Source organism: Orcinus orca, chromosome 1, assembly GCF_937001465.1.
Source record: "Orcinus orca chromosome 1, mOrcOrc1.1, whole genome shotgun sequence".
Classification (NCBI taxonomy): domain Eukaryota; kingdom Metazoa; phylum Chordata; class Mammalia; order Artiodactyla; family Delphinidae; genus Orcinus; species Orcinus orca.
This window is the reverse complement of record NC_064559.1, coordinates 184,189,312-184,205,190: the sequence shown is the minus strand read 5'-3', so window position 1 is coordinate 184,205,190 and position 15,879 is coordinate 184,189,312. Positions and strand designations below refer to the sequence as shown.

Sequence of the window (15,879 nt, the reverse complement as noted above, 5' to 3'; positions counted from 1 at the left end):
GCCGCTCCGCGGCATGTGGGATCTTCCCGGACTGGAGCACGAACCCGTGTCCCCTGCATCAGCAGGCGGACTCTCAACCACTGCGCCACCAGGGAAGCCCTATTATCCCTATTTTTATAGATAGAAACTAAGATCCAGAGAAGGAAAGAGGGTTTATTATCCAGGGTCACATAGTTCATTAACATGTAGGATTAGGATTTTAATCTAGCTAGGATTTGAATCTAGTCCCTCTAACTCCAAGTCCAATGCTCTTTCCATGGCTCCAGGATGTTTCTTTTCTGTATTTACAGAAGCATGACCTCGATATCTTATTAAAAGTCAGATATCAACTCTGTTAGAAATGCCAAGTTTTTAGGAGGCTGTTAGATATAAGTTCTCAATATAAGGATATGTGTTTGATCCATAAGGCCAGATACTACTAGTAACAATTGACTAAATCACCAAATGAAATGTCTGGCACAGCAATGCTATAATTTTTTCTTCTCATGGAAGAAATGAGATGTACATTATGACCATTGATCAAGGTATGGCTATCACAACCCCTCTGCCATTCCTTACAAGACAGCTGCATGTTTGAATTAAGAGAAAAAAGATGAACAAATACAAATACCCTTCTTAAAGCTCCTTTATTTAAAAATCCTTGCTTGGTTTTTTGTTTGTTTGGCCTTGCCACGCGGTTTATGGGACCTTAGTTCCAACCAGGGATTGAATCCAGGCTCTCTGCAGTGAGAGCACGGAGTCCTAACCACTGGACCGCCAGGGAATTCCCTGCTTGTTATTTTTTTTTCCAATATGGAAAATTTTTTAATTGGAGTGCTTGATCCGTTTACATTTAATATAATTGTCAGTGTGCTTGGGTTTGAGTTTTTCATCTTGATATTTGTTTTCTCTTGGTCTCACTTGTTCCTCATTTCCTGCTTTCTCTTGGGTTAATTTATTATCCCATTTATTTCCTCTACTGTTAGCTATAATTCTTTTAACATGCATTTTTTACTTAGCACAATCTAACCTTCAAATGATATTGTACTCTTTTATGAATAATGTAAGAAAACTTACAATAGTATAATTTCATTTACCTACCTCTGCCCTTTGAGTCCTTGTTGTATATTTATACATCCCACAATATATTATACACACATTATATATATATATAAATTTTATATATATACATTATATATAAATAAAATTAGATATTATTTTTGAAAAGGTCTTCTATATTTATCCATATATTTACCATTTCTGGTACTCTTCATTTTTCCCTGCAGATTCGAATTTTTATCAGCTTCTAGAACTTCTTTTAGCATTTCTTATAATGCAGGTCTGTCTGAAACAAACTATCTCAGCTTTGTCTACCTGCAAATGTTTTTATTTCATTTTCTTTTTTGAAGGATATTTATGGTTTTTGTTTCTAGTACTTTAAAGATGTCACACATTGTCTTCTGCTTTCATTTCTGATAAGTCATCAATTTTTTTTTTTTTTTTTTTTTTGCGGTACGTGGGCCTCTCACTGTTGTGGCCTCTCCCGTTGCGGAGCAACAGGCTCCAGACGCACAGGCTCAGCGGCCATGGCTCACGGGCGCAGCCGCTCCGCGGCATGTGGGATCTTCCCGGACCGGGTCACGAACCCGTGTCCCCTGCATCAGCAGGCGGACTCTCAACCACTGCGCCACCAGGGAAGCCCCATTCTTTGTATCATTACTCCCCTGTATGTAATATGTCTTTTTCCTCCTCTGGTTCCTTTTAAAATGTTATCTTTATCTTTGGTTTTCAGTCGTCTGAGTAGGATATGTCTAGGTGTGGTTTTATATGTATTTATTCTGCTTAGGATTTACTAAACTTCTTGGATCTGTACTTTTTACCTCTCATCTATTTTAGAAAAATCTCAGCTATTATCTCCTCAAATACTTTTTTGTTGTTGTTGATTTTCTCTCCCCTCTTTGTCTGACACTCCAGTTACACATATGTTAGAACATTTTATTTTGTCTCTGTTTTGGGGCACTCTGTTCCATACTTTTTGCTCCTTTTTTTTTTCCTGTTTGTATTTTAGTTTGGATAATTTATACTGACCTGTCTTCAAGCATCTGATTCTTTCCTCTGCTGTGTTCAGTCAGCTGTTAAGCCCATCAAAAAACATTCTTCACTTCTTATATCTTATTTTTTATTTCTAGCACTTCCATTTGATTCTGTTTTCATAGTTTACACTTCTGTACTAAAATTCTCCATCTGTTCATGCATTTTATCCACCTTTCCACTAGAGCATTTACATATTTATCATAACTGTTTTAAAGTCCTTGTCTGATCATTTAAAATCTGAGCTATCACTTCATCTGCTTCTAGCACTATTTCCACTATTGAACATGGGTCTTTTTTTTTTTTTTTTTGGTTCATTGTGTATCTGATAGTTTTTAATTACATGTTTTTGTGAAAAAGGACTGTAGAAACCATCACAGATTAAAAAGGGCAAGCCCCTTTTTGTCAGGTCACTAGTATGGGGAAATTAGTCAATCTAACCTGTAGTTGAGCTGGATCTCAGCTTTGCTTCAGCTCTAATTACATTCAGTTCACTACTGTTTTCAAATATTTTGAAGGTGGATCAGGGCTTTCCCTTCAGCAAGACTTGGACTCTTGAGTATCAGCAATATTTTAGTAAACTCTTTATGCTTTAAGCCAGTTCCCAGCTTTCTGAAACATGCTCCCATCTCTTTCTACTTCACAGTTTAGATGTTAGCTTTGGGAGTTACTGGATATTTAGTCTCATGCCTGGTTTTCTGTCCCTCAGGATATCTCTTTCCACCCTGCTGCTCTGCTTCCAGCTTTTGCAAAATGACTGTGGTATCTTTGGCTCAGCCTGCAGTGCCCCAGCTCATCCTTCCTCCTCCACCAAGGCATGCATCCATAAATAGATGAAGAAAAGATTTTTCCTTTTATATCTCAAATAAGAAAAAAAGGAACTGTAATCGAATTTTAGTATGAGCCCAAACTTGTCCCTGGGAAAAGAATAAAAATGATCAGAATGACCCTTCCTGTTGGAACTGCAACCCAAACCAAGCGCTTAGGTACTCAGAGACTCTGTTGTAAGGTTGCAGACATCCATTCCATCACTGACCCCAACTATAGGGAAGCAATACCACCTCTGGGGGCCAGAAGTATCCAGATGGTTGAAGAATCCCAATTAAAAACAGAAGGCCAAAATTAGTGAGGGTACCATCAAGATGTGGTCTAGGTGTTAAGTGTAATTATAAATAAATGGTATGGGAAAACTTTGACTGGTTTCTGACACTTGGTATCCTAAAATTTTCATCTAATGAGTTAAAGGAAGCAAAATATGATCTAGCCCGAAGAAGAGAGGCAGCATAGGCTAGTGGTTAAGCATCTGAACTCTGGAGTTTGAACACCTAGGTTCAATTCCTTCACCATAGCCTTGTATTTAACTCCTGTGTACTTTAGTTTCTTTAGTGGTAAATTGGAGATAATGGTAGTATCTACCTCATAGGGTTGTTGACAGGTATGTAGTTAATATATAATGATTTATTTTACAAGTTAAGAGATCAACATTTAGAATAGTACTGACTTATAACAAGCATTATAGAAATGTTTCCAACTATTATTAGCATTAACTTTGGCATATTCAGAAACACCGGGATGTGTGGATAGTGAAATAAAATAAAATTTATGGTCTAAATCACCCCCACCCACTCCACATACATTCTCTCGGCCCAAAGTTTCCAAACATTTTCCCCGTATAACTTGGAGATTCCCTTTCATAACTTACCATTACTTTCCGGACTTAGTCGAGCTATGCATATGCATTCCTCCTGTGTGGATATTATGGACATAGAAGGATAGACAAAAGGAAGGAGTCAACCTGAGTTGGCTCCTTGGCAAGTAGGAAATGCCTCCACAGTTAGGTAACTGGAAAATAGATGAATTGACCAGGCAGAAATACTTCTGGCCGAGTTCTAGCCTCTGGGAAAAAGAAAATAAGAGATACTCTGGAAGACCAGAGGCACCGAGAATTCAAGGAATGTGGCTTCTCCAGGGAAGAACTCACGTCTCTCTTGAATTTCTGGCCCCAGACACTAGAAAATTGCTCTACATTTGATGACCTCAAAATACTGTTGTTGAGGGCTTCCCTGGTGGCGCAGTGGTTGGGAGTCCGCCTGCCGATTCAGGGGACGCGGGTTCGTGCCCTGGTCCGGGAGGATCCCGCGTGCCGCGGAGCGGCTGGGCCCGTGAGCCATGGCCGCTGAGCCTGCGCGTCCGGAGCCTGTGCTCCGCGGCGGGAGAGGTCGCAGCAGTGAGAGGCCCGCGTAGCGCAAAAAAAAAAAAAAAAAAAATACTGTTGTTGAGAAGGAAAAATGAACACATGTGTTTATCTCTTCTAGTTTTTCGAGCCCCACAAAAATGAAAGCAAGTGAATAAGACCAAAATAAACCCACAAGGATAAAGAGAGTGGGAGAGGAGACATGAGACGATGAGAAGGTGGAAATCCAAGTGGAAAAATTAGCAGGGCTGAAAAAGCTACATACCAACTGTCTACAGAGGTGGTGCTAATGAGAAGCAAGCCATTTCCTGCCACAGAACTCCAGCTAAGCTCAAGTACTAGAGGACCCAGAAACCCAGAAAGAAAGAACCAGGGAGAAGAATGGGTTCAAGACAAGAGGATTGGATGAAAGTGTCTGTAAGGATCCATTAGCCTTCAGGTCCCTTCTATAATCGTGCACCTGTCAGATGACTACTACTCCTCCCTGGCAGGAATCTGGGAGGAGTCTGTGCAGTAATTGAGACAGAGAGGTACCTTACTAGAAAAAGGGAGAGTCATTGGAAGTCTACGTACGGAACGAAGAGGCCACACACTTCTCTATCCACTCTCACTCCCTCCCCCACCCCATAATCTCCTTATCTGGTGACTAGGGTATTCCCTCCCTCGGCTTGAAAACGGGGAATTCTCTGGAGAAACTGAACAGCCTCAGAGAAATGACCTAGAGTTTCAGCTTCTACTGTGAAAGCCACCAAAAGACAAAACCCATACATGGATAAAGAATTCAAATCAATCTTTTAAAACCCAACTCTTCAATGTGAAAAGACAAAATATGACCACCAGACATTTGAGGAAAGCCTCCAAAATAAATGAAGGATACGAAAACAGACCAAAAGAAGGGACTGATGTTACACTTGCCTCCCGCGGTTTCTGGGATTTCACACACTCTTCTTTTCCTCCAACTTCACTGGCCATTCCTTCTCAATCTGCTTTGCGGGATCTTCCTCATTTCCTTGACCTTTAAATGTTACAGTGCCAAAAACCCTACTAATCCTGGGACCTCTTTTCTTCTCCAGCTACACTAATTCCTTTAGTGATTTCATCCAGACTCATGGCTTTCTTTAAATATTATCTCTATGTTGTTGACTCCCAAATGTATATCTCTAGACCAATCTCTCTCCTGACTCCAGACTGTATATCTCTAAGCCTATTCAACCTCTCCATCTGGTGACCTAACAAGCACCTCAAAACTATTGTGTTCAAAATGTTCTACCGATCTTCCCCCCTCCAAGAATCTGTACCTGTCAAAGTCTTCTCCATCTTCATAAATGTCAATTTATTAATTAATAAATATGAATAAATATCTTCCCAGTTGCTCAAGCTGAAAATCTCGTGTATTAGTCTGGGTTTCTCCAAAAGCAGACTCTGAGATAAAGATTCAAGTGCAAATAATTTATCTTGGAGAAACAAGGGTCACCAGTAGGAGAGATACATGGAAGAGAAGGCAGCCAATAAAGATGTGTTGGTAAGCCAGCTACCACTGATTGATTGGAGCTTAATCTTGTGGGAAATAGTGTAAAACACACGTGTCAAAATTATCCCATCTGAGGGGCAAAGGAGCTGGGATATTTATACACCAACTCCTGAGAATCACTGGTTGAGGGCTTCCCCTAGGTGGGGTTAATTTCCCAGCACTTCCAGTCTAAGGTAGGAATTGTTAGATTGGCTTTCCTTTTGCACTTCTGGGAAAGGCCTCAGGCACAAAGATGCAGACACCTGGGGCACTAACAGCACTGAAACTTTAGAATTATCCTTAATGCCTCTCCTTTTTTTTATACCTCATACTCAGTCCATCATCAAAGTCTGTCTTCAAAACATATCCAGCATCCACAGCTACAACCTTGACTCAAGCCACCATCAACATTCACCTGCATCATTGCAATAGTTCACTTCTTGGTCTCCCTATTTCCACCTTTATTCCCTATTTTAGTTTCCTAGGGCAGCTATAACAAAATACCAAAAACTGGATGATGAAAATAATAGAAATTTATCATCTTGCAGTTCTAGAGGATAGACGTCCAAAAATCAAGGTATTGGCAGGGCTATGCTCCCTCTGAAACCTGTAGGGGAAATCCATCATTGCCTCTTCCTAGCTTCAGGTGGTTTGTGGGCAATCTTTGGTGTTCCTTAGCTTGTGGATGCAACACTCCCATCCTCCATCTTTACATGGTGTTTTCCCTGTATCAATTTACATAGTCTTTCCTCTGTGCATGTCTGTGTATGAGATCATATGGTATGGACTTATATATGTGCAACTATAAATGCACAGAAAAAAATTAGGGATTATACATATAAAATATTAATAGTAGTCACCTCTAATGAGGGAATTGGGAGGCAGCCTAAAGAGAACTGTACATTTTATCTCCTTGATACACAATTTCAGTGAGATCACTGTGCATCTTATTCTATTGTACTGGATTTTTTTTTTTCAATTTAACAGTGTATTTTAGGGATCCTTCCATGTCAGTACATATAGAAGCATCTCATACATTTAATACGTACATTTTACTTATTATTCCATAATATAAATGTAATCTACTTTTTAAACCATTCCCTTTTGATGAATGTTAAGGTCATTTCTATTTTTTTCCTATTGCAATCAATGCTATAATGAACAAACGTCCTTGTTATATGTTATGTGTGTACAGAAGTTCAAGATTCTTAAGACAGAGACCAAGAATGGAATTAAGGGTTTGAAGGGAGGCACAATTAACTTTTTGATAGACACTGACAGACTATTTTCAAAGAAAGTTGTCCCGATTTACAATCCCACCAATACTGTGTGAGAGTATTAATTTCCCTCATCTTTACCATCTGGATTTACTCAACTTAAAAATATTTTTCAAGCAATGAATTTTTAAAATAGCTCATTTTTGTACTTTGCTTTTCTGATTGTTAATGATTGCACACCTGTTCATGTTTGTTAGCATTTGTATTTTTTCTGTGAATTGCCAATTTTTCTACTTATGAATTTGTAGGAAGTCTTTTTTTAAATATAAGTTTATTTATGTATTTATCTTTGGCTGCATTGGGTCTTCGTTGCTGTGCGTGGGCTTTCTCTAGTTGCAGCCAGCCGGGCTGCTCTTTTGCAGTGCACGGGCTTCTCATTGTGGTGGCTTCTCTTGTTGTGGAGCACGGGCTCTAGGTGTGCGGGCTTCAGTAGTTGTGGCACGCGGGCTCAGTATTTGTGGCTCGCGGGCTCTAGAGCGCAGGCTCAGAAGTTGTGGCGCATGGGCTCACTTGCTCCATGGCATGTGGGATCTCCCCAGACCAGGGACCGAATCCATGTCTCCTGCATTGGCAGGCGGATTCTTGACAACTGCGCCACCAGGGAAGCCCTGTAGGAACTCTTTATACTTAATTTTATGGTGGTTTTTGTGAGAAGTTTTAATTTTTCATGTAATTAAATCTATCAGTAGTTTTCTGTGTGGTTTCTAAATTTTACATCTTGTTAAGAATAACTTCCTGGGACTTCCCTGGTGGCACAGTGTTTAAGAATCCTGCCAATGCAGGGGACATGGGTTCAAGCCCTAGTCCGGGAGGATCCCACATGCCATGGAGCAACTGAGCCCATGCGCCACAGCTACTGAGCCCACGTGCCACAACTAATGAAGCCCGTGCGCCTAGAGCCTGTGCTCCACAACAAGAGAAGCTACTGCAGTGAGAAGCCCGTGCACCACAATGAGGAGTAGCCCCCGCTTGCTGCAACTAGAAAAGCCCGCGCGCAGCAATGAAGACCCAACGCAGCCAAAAATAAATAAATAAATTTATTTTAAAAAATTGTAAAGGAGCAAGGCTGCTGATGGAGTAGGAGGAGGGGGGCAGAAATTCCGTTGGGATGCCAGGTGGTGTCTCTTGGCAAGCTAGTCTAGTTCAGTAGTGTGCAATGCAGGTCTCTTTCCTCAGACAGAGTGGCTCCACTTCAGCTCCCACTTAAGATTTTTGTTTGAATAAGGGGGTCCCCAGCTAAAGAAGAGTTTAAGTCCCTAGCCCAGCTGATCGACTGCAAAGAAGTTCGTCCTCAACTTCTAAGCTCCAGACTTGTGGAAAGATTGTATGAGGAGAGGCTAGGAAGTCAAAACACCAACAGAGACCAACAGCCCACACAAGGGTTGGAGTGTCACAAGCAGCATGGGTGGCTGGAGCCCTGCCATCTGGCACAAGGTCCACTAGCAAGGCTCCCTCTGACACAATCTGGTCTCAGGGGAGCATCGACACATTCAAAAAGTCCAGTTCCATTCATAAACCTCGACTGAGCGTGTTCTGGCTCTCACCCTCAGACGAGTGCGCCAAGTCCCTGTCCTCAGGTGGCTCAGACAAAGGCTGTGTAAACGTGCTTGGTCCCTGACAGCTCTGCTTCCCTCTCTTGGACTAAGCTGAGATCGTGAGCTCTCTGTCTCTCAAAGGACAGCAAGACAGCAGCAGGGGAGCAGCTTTTAGCTGGGGGAAAGGAGGGAAGGGAGGAGAATTATTTACTATTGGGCACTTACTCTGTGCCAGACACGCAGGAACATGCACATATATGGTTTAACTTCCTCCTCACAACATCCTTGAGCAGTAGGTGAAGGGACTGGTCCCAGGTCCTTAGAGCTAGTATGTTGTAGAACTGGGATTTGAACCCAGGACCACCTGATTGGAAAGTCTGCACTCTGGAGAAGCTGGGGATTCACCCAGGGTTTTTTACCTAGGCCCCTCCACTGGACCATTTCTAGTTCCCATGGTTTACACATTAATTGCTCATTCATTCATTCATTCATTCCATACATTTCCCTGAGTAGGCATTTGGTGCCAAGTAACATGTTAGGCAACAGAAACACAAACCTGAATTCCTGAATAAGGCATAAGCCCTGCTTTCAAGGATTTATAATGCAATGGGAGCCAGGCCTGAACTGAGACAGAAGACCAGGAGCTGAGCTAATTATACCACCAAGGGAGGCCCTGTGGTAGTCTGGCCAGAGGGCAAGTAGCTTTAACATGAGAATGAGAATTCAAGGTTTGGTGTCATGGGGGTGCAAATAGATTGCCAATTCTCTGTCCATTCCCCACGCTGTCCTGTAGATGTGTGGGGTGTGGGAGAATGAGCAGACACCATCAGAGAGAGCTGAGGGGGAAGTGGTATTCTGGGGCAGAGCTTCCTCTCAGACACAGCAGGAAGTGGAAGGAGAGCTTGTCGAACAGACTGAGGTTTAGGAGAGTTTATTGACTATAGAACATTGGTTTGGCAGGGCTCAGAAGGGCTCAGTTGGAAAGGGGGCAGTGGGTGCCTGAGTGGGAGTGAGTTTTGGAAGAATGTAGATCATCAGAGCAGTCGAGAATGGCAGTGGTGAGAGATTGAGGAATTGAGGCGTTGCAGTCATGACTATGGCCTAAATACATTTCATACTCGGGTTTCTGAAGCTATTTTCAGTACAGGAAACAAGCTATGGTTTCTGCTCAGTGTACCAAATAAAATATGGGAGGAAATCTGTTAGAAAGTGAGAGGGGGAAAGTCAGCCTCAAACCAGGCTGGAAGCCACCAGCACTGTGTGAATGGGAAGAATTTAGCCTGGAGTGAAGGGAGGTGGCTACTAGGCTTAACTCAAAACTTGACCTTTGGGGGCTTCCCTGGTGGCACAGTGGTTAGGAATCCACCTGTCAATGCAGGGGACACGGGTCGGGCCCTGGTCCGGGAAGATCCCACATGCCGCAGGGCAACTAAGCCTGCGCACCACAACTACTGAGCCTGCGATCTAGAGCTCCGCAACAAGAGAAGCCACCGCAATGAGAAGCCCACGCACCGCAACGAAGAGTAGCCACTGTTCGCCACAGCTGGAGAAAGCCCGCGCGCAGCAACAAAGACCCAACACAGCCAAAAATAAATAAATTTATAAAAAATTTAAAAAAAAACTTGGCCTTTAGTTGGCTTTCCTTATCCTCTTATCCTCTTAACTGTCAACCAGTCTGTTCTCTTAGTGAATACTTCCTCCCCTTCAAACTTTCTGTCCCCTATCATTGTTTCCAGTGAATATCTGGCTTAACGGAGAAGCAGCATGGCACTACGGAAAGAAGTTGGAGTATGTCATCAGTAGACTAGAGTCCAGTTACTTGATTAAAAGTCTCAGTTCTATAGCCAGGCGGGGATGGAATCAGCCAGGACTAGAATGCAGGATTTAGAACTCCAATTTTTCCATGCTTCTCAGCCATATCATGTAATGCAGAGCCTGATTTTCTTAGCTCCTCTGAGGTTGTTTCCTCATCTACACAAATACCTTTCTTAATAATATCTACCTTATAGGTGGTTGTGAAGATTAGATGGCATGTGAAGCCCATAACAAAGTGCCTGGCCATGGTGTGCCCCAAATATTTTTTTAAATCATTTTTATGATACAAAAATTATTTGGCTCTATGGCTGCACATTGTAGGTGCTCAAATAACTATCGCACTACACGTGTTATGGGCTGAATTGTGTCCCCTCAAAATTCACACCTTGAAATCCTAAGCCTCATTACTTCAGAATTCACTGTATTTGGAGACAGGGTCTTTAGAGAGGCAATTAAATTAAAATGAAGTCTGTAAGGTGGGCCTTAATCCAGGATGACTAGTGTCCTTATAAGAAGAGGACATTTGGACACAGATGTGTATAGAGGAAAAACCATGCGAAGACACAGGGAGAAGATGCCATCTACAAGCAAAAGAGAGAGATCTCAGAAGAAACCAATCCTTGATCCTGGATGTTTATCCTCCATAACTGTAATAAAATTAATTTCTGTTGTTTAAACCACTCAATCTGTGGTACTCTGTAATGGCAGCTCTAGCAAACGAGTACAACATATACACATTGTCCCTTTTTAACTGGTGGGCACAGAGCTGCCTCATTCTGAAGACTAGAAACTCCTTCTTGGCCTATGTTCTCCAACTCAAAGTCCCAACTGAAAGCCCCGAGGATGCTGGGTCTACTGGGCTGACCGCACCACCCTGGAGTGGGGTGTTGCTCCTTTGGCTCTTGGCTGCTACAGTGAAGGCTTCCAAGAAAGCAAAACTTTTCTCTTTGAAGTGACTGGTGACTTACTGAGCAGAGGTCATAGACAGAGAGAACACATCATTCATCATAGTCCATTCCCGTGGTGCTTTCGGCTGCATGGGTTGGGAAGAGCACCTGGGTGTACAGTCTTGGATGAAGAAGTGGAAGGAAAATGCTGCGTCCGTGGTGACCCCGGTGTTCTCAGTCCCGGGACAGTGGAGAAAGAGGAGACAGAGGAGAAAGAAGTGGTCTGAGGTGGGAGGAAGGAGGAGAGGTGTCCGACGTGCATCTCAGGACACTTTCCACGGGCGGAAGTGGAGTGCTGTGTCTGGATCAGTGGGGTCTGCAATCCCGATCTTTCTCCGGGCACTTGTGTATTGGAATTCTCTGGGAGGACAGCATGTAGACCCCCCCAGAGCCCTTCGCCGGGGAAGGCCTCCCTGGGCTACAGGGCAGTGCGGGCGGGCGGGCGCGCCCCCGACACGTCCTCTGGGCGCTGCCCCCTCAGGGCGCGCGCGCCCACCCCCGCCCACCCCGCCTCTGCCCCACGCCGGGCCGGGTGGACCCGCCTTCCGGGGCTGTGCACGCCCCCTCCGTGAGCCGGGACCCCTGGCCGCGCGCGCCCCGCGCCCTCTCCCCGCCCGACGGGCGCGCGCGCTGGCTCCGGCTCCCGCTCCCGCTCCCGCTCCCGCTGGCGGCGGCGGCGGGGATTGTTTTTGTTGTCGCTGAGGCCGGAAGAGCCGCGGGAGCCGGGTCCCTGTCCCCGGGCCGGGCGCCGCCGCCGCCCCTTGCTTAGCGCCCGCGTCTCCGCGGCGCCCCCATAGCGCCAATATTCCGGAGATCAAGCGTTACGCGGCGGCGGCGGCGGCGGCGGCGGCGGCGGGGCCCGGAGCGGGAGGCGCCGGGGACCGCGGCGAGGCGGCCCCCGCCGCCGCCATGGAGGCTCTGGGACCCGGTGAGGAGGACGCTCGGGCCGGGACCAGGACCGGACCCGGGGACGGGTGGGCGGGCGGACGGGCTGGCAGCTCCCCGTGGCCCCCATCGGCTTGTGCGTACCTGGGTTGGGCCGTCAGGCCTGGGGGAGGGGGACCCCATTGCACAAGGCGGAGGGAGCTGACCCTGGCCTGGGCGGGGGGGGGGGGTGGGGGCGGGTTCCGCGCCCCAGCCTGGAGATCTGAGCCAGTTCTCGAGGTCTAAGGAAGGAACGAGGTCACGGAGGAAGGTGACCCGCGTCCCCAGGTCTCAGGGAGACCTGACCCAACCTCAGGGAGGTGGTTTGTGCTCCAGGGTGGAAGCGAGGCCAGTTTGGGCTTCAGAAGGGACGCGATCTGTGCCAGGTGCGCAGTGGAGGCCTGGCCCTGACCGGACCAGACCAGCAAGGACTCCACCATCTACTACCAGGGGTATTCTTGGCTTGGGGCCGCACCCCTATTTTTCTTTGCACTGAAAGACAGTCCAGAGCCCTCAGATAAGGAAGAAAGAGAACTTCCCCTAAACACTTCTCATTAGCCCCGAAGGCCAAGGGGCAAAGTGTCCACCCTTTCTCAAAGGCCCTGAAGTCTTGGGGAATGTGGCCTTCGGCCTCTGTCTACCTGTCAGTCTGTGCAAGAGACCCAGAGTGGTCTGTCGTGGCTCCTCAGTGACAGGCGAGTTACCAGCCAGAGGCTCCAGCTCCGGCTTTAATACTCTGAGTATCTTCTAATTGGGTTAGAAGTAGTTGTGAGGATCAAATGAAGGAGAAAGTGCTTTGGAAACTGTATTATGAATGGCCTCTGGTTATCTCCTCGACTCTGCCCAAACAAGAAGAACCATTCCAAGTTGTAACAAATGCCCTGCAGATTGGAGTCTGCTGCTCCCACCTGGAACCCCAACAAGTTTCTGATGTCTTGGCTAAGTAGGGCAGGGTTTAGGGGCTGTGTTAGAATTAACTTTAATATCATACCTTATCTACATAGTAGTCTTAGTTGTAGAGCATTTCATTTTTTTAGTGCATAGAAAACTCAGTCTACCATTTGAGTTTGGAAACTTTGCAAGTTTGTTTACTTGAAACTTGTTTACATAGCTGAATGATTCAACTCCACTTTAATTTGCTGCTTGGAGTATTTTTTTTTTAAGTCTTTATTGAATTTATTACAGTATTGCTTTTGTTTTATGTTTTGGTTTTTTTGGCCACGAGGCATGTGGGATCTTAGCTCCTGGACCAGGGATCCAACCCCCCACCCACTGCACTGGAAGGCGAAGTCTTAACCACTGGACTGCCCGGGAAGTCCTTAGAGTTTTGGGATTCTTTTTAATTAATTCATTTATTTTGGCTGCTTTGGTTCTTCGTTGCTGTGCATGGCTTTCTCTAGTTGCAGCGAGCAGGGGCTACTCTTCGTTGTGGTGTGTAGGCTTCTCGTTGCGGTGGCTTCTCTTGTTGCGGAACATGGGCTCTAGGCACTCGGGCTTCAGTAGTTGTGGCTCGCGGGCTCTAGAGCACAGGCTCAGTAGTCATGGCGCACGGGCTTAGTTGCTCCGAGGCATGTAGGATCTTCCCGTACCAGGGCTCGAACCCGTGTCCCCTGCGTTGGCAGGCGGATTCTTAACCACTGCGCCACCAGGGAAGCCCCTTAGAGTATTTTTTAAAGGACTTTGTAGTCAAATTTCATATGCCTTTTAAAAATAAATTGGTTTTGTCACATTAATATTATTTGATAAACCTCAGTGTATTACACAGGGTTACTTCAGCTATGTCCCCCGGCTAAAGGCATGATCAGGTCTTTAGGAATGTAACAGACTTCTGTTCAAATCCAATCTAGTAATTTAATAGTTGTATAACCTTGGGCAAATTACTTAATTCCTTTGAACTTTCATTTCCGCATCTATAAAAAAGGGTAATAATAATTATGTGCTGCAAGATTGTTGTGAGAATGAAATAAGGTAATGTATGTGGGAAGTCTTGTTGTAGATAGCAATGCATTGGAGATACTCAACAAATGTTTCTTCCCTCCCTCCCCTGCTAGAAAGTCATAATTGAATCAACTGTTGCATTTATGAGCTGATATTGAAAGAGACTATGTAACTGTGTATACAAACCAAATTTCATGGAAAAGATCAACCTGGTGGTGTTAGGAACATCCCAGGGACTCTCTTTTTGGTTTGATTTTAGATTTTGCAGGACTTATCATTTCACCCAGGATTGAGGAAAATTAATTCTCACTAACCACATTCATAAGACACTAATGAATAAGCCACAATGTCACGTAGATCTTTTCCGTTGACTGGAATATTTTCTTGCCTGCTGTCTAGCAGACTCCTTTTCTGGTGTCACAGTACCTTGGAAACCCAGTTAAAAACAAGAAGCTGCTTGCTGAGCATGGAATTAGAGCAAAGGGAGTTGATAGTCTTGTGGAATGTTTCATCCAGGCTAAGAACCTAGAGAAGCTTTCCTGCTTCTTTGTTAAAGCACATGGATCTAGTGCTCTGTTCCCTCCTAGCTTGAACAATCATTGAAGCATGTTTAGTCTTGCTCTGCTCTCCCTCACCCAATTTCGATTTCTGACAACAATAACTTGGAAATAAATATATTTAATTATATTACCATTTATTTTGCTTATATTAATAGTAATTGATTTTTACAGTGCTTTACAGTTTGGAAAGTGCTTTCTTAGCTGTTAGCTCATTTAATTCTCTGTGAGGTAGGCAAGGCAGGTATGATCCCCATTTTACAGATGAGAAAATAGGTTCAGAGAGCTTAAGTGACTTTATCAAGGTCTCAAGGCTGAGTGGTGAGGATGAGTCTGGGTCACCTGACTCCTCGTCTAATGCCCTCCTCTTCTATTAAGCTGACTTCATCTAATCTGTATTGAGTCATATTTGTTACCTTTTTGGAAGATGTCATTCTCTGACTTTGTCACTAAATTTTGGAGATGCTCCCCACATGAAGACCTTTGAGCAATAACTATAACATTTATGCAAGCTCAGTCATAATAGCTAACATTTATCGAGTGCTTCCCATTGTGAGGCACCGTGTTAAGCCTTTTATATACATTGTCTAATGAGATCCTCACAGTAGCCTTATGAGATGGATGCTATTATTATCATACCTCCTCCATTTTATAGATAAGGAAACTGATGCACAGATTGGCTAAGAAACTGGCCCTACGTCATGCAGTTAGGGAGTGGTAAAACCAGGAGTTCCAGAGCCTCAGACACTGTGATTTATTTCTTCGTAAGTCGTTTGATAAATTCAAAGAAATCAGCTTTGGGGATGAACAATTTTTAGAATATATCTTTCTGAGTAAGACTTCTAAACTTATTAAAAGGAATGATCACTCACCTTCTAACTTTTCTCTCTTGCCATGGAAAAGGCACACACTCTGCTTTTCTCCACTTCTTAATCCCTTTCCTTCATTTCTTCTGCCTCTGCCTCTTTAAAGGGCATCAAGTACTTTAGAGAGGTATAGATGCCGTAGGATTGTGAAGTAAATTGGAGAAGAAAAAGCCCTGAACTGGGAGTAAGGAAACCTAGTCTAGTCATACGTCCTTGGGCAAGTCACTTGATCCAAATTTCTGTTTG

The 15,879-nt window shown here is 44.4% G+C and overlaps 1 protein-coding gene across 3 annotated transcripts in view; it reads left to right on the top strand.

Annotated features, from left to right (window-relative positions):
- Positions 1-11,935: 11,935 nt before the first annotated feature.
- Positions 11,936-15,879, top strand: part of LOC101280127 (protein argonaute-4) — a 46,071-nt gene continuing 42,127 nt past the window's right edge. Inside the window, exon 1 of one of the 3 annotated variants that reach the window (XM_004266471.4) lies at positions 11,936-12,276. In XM_004266471.4, coding sequence (XP_004266519.1) covers positions 12,258-12,276 — 19 coding nt within the window. In that variant the 5' untranslated portion in view covers positions 11,936-12,257. The remainder of the gene's footprint in view (positions 12,277-15,879) is intronic. The other 2 variants (XM_033422155.2, XM_049697771.1) reach the window with 2 other exon arrangements.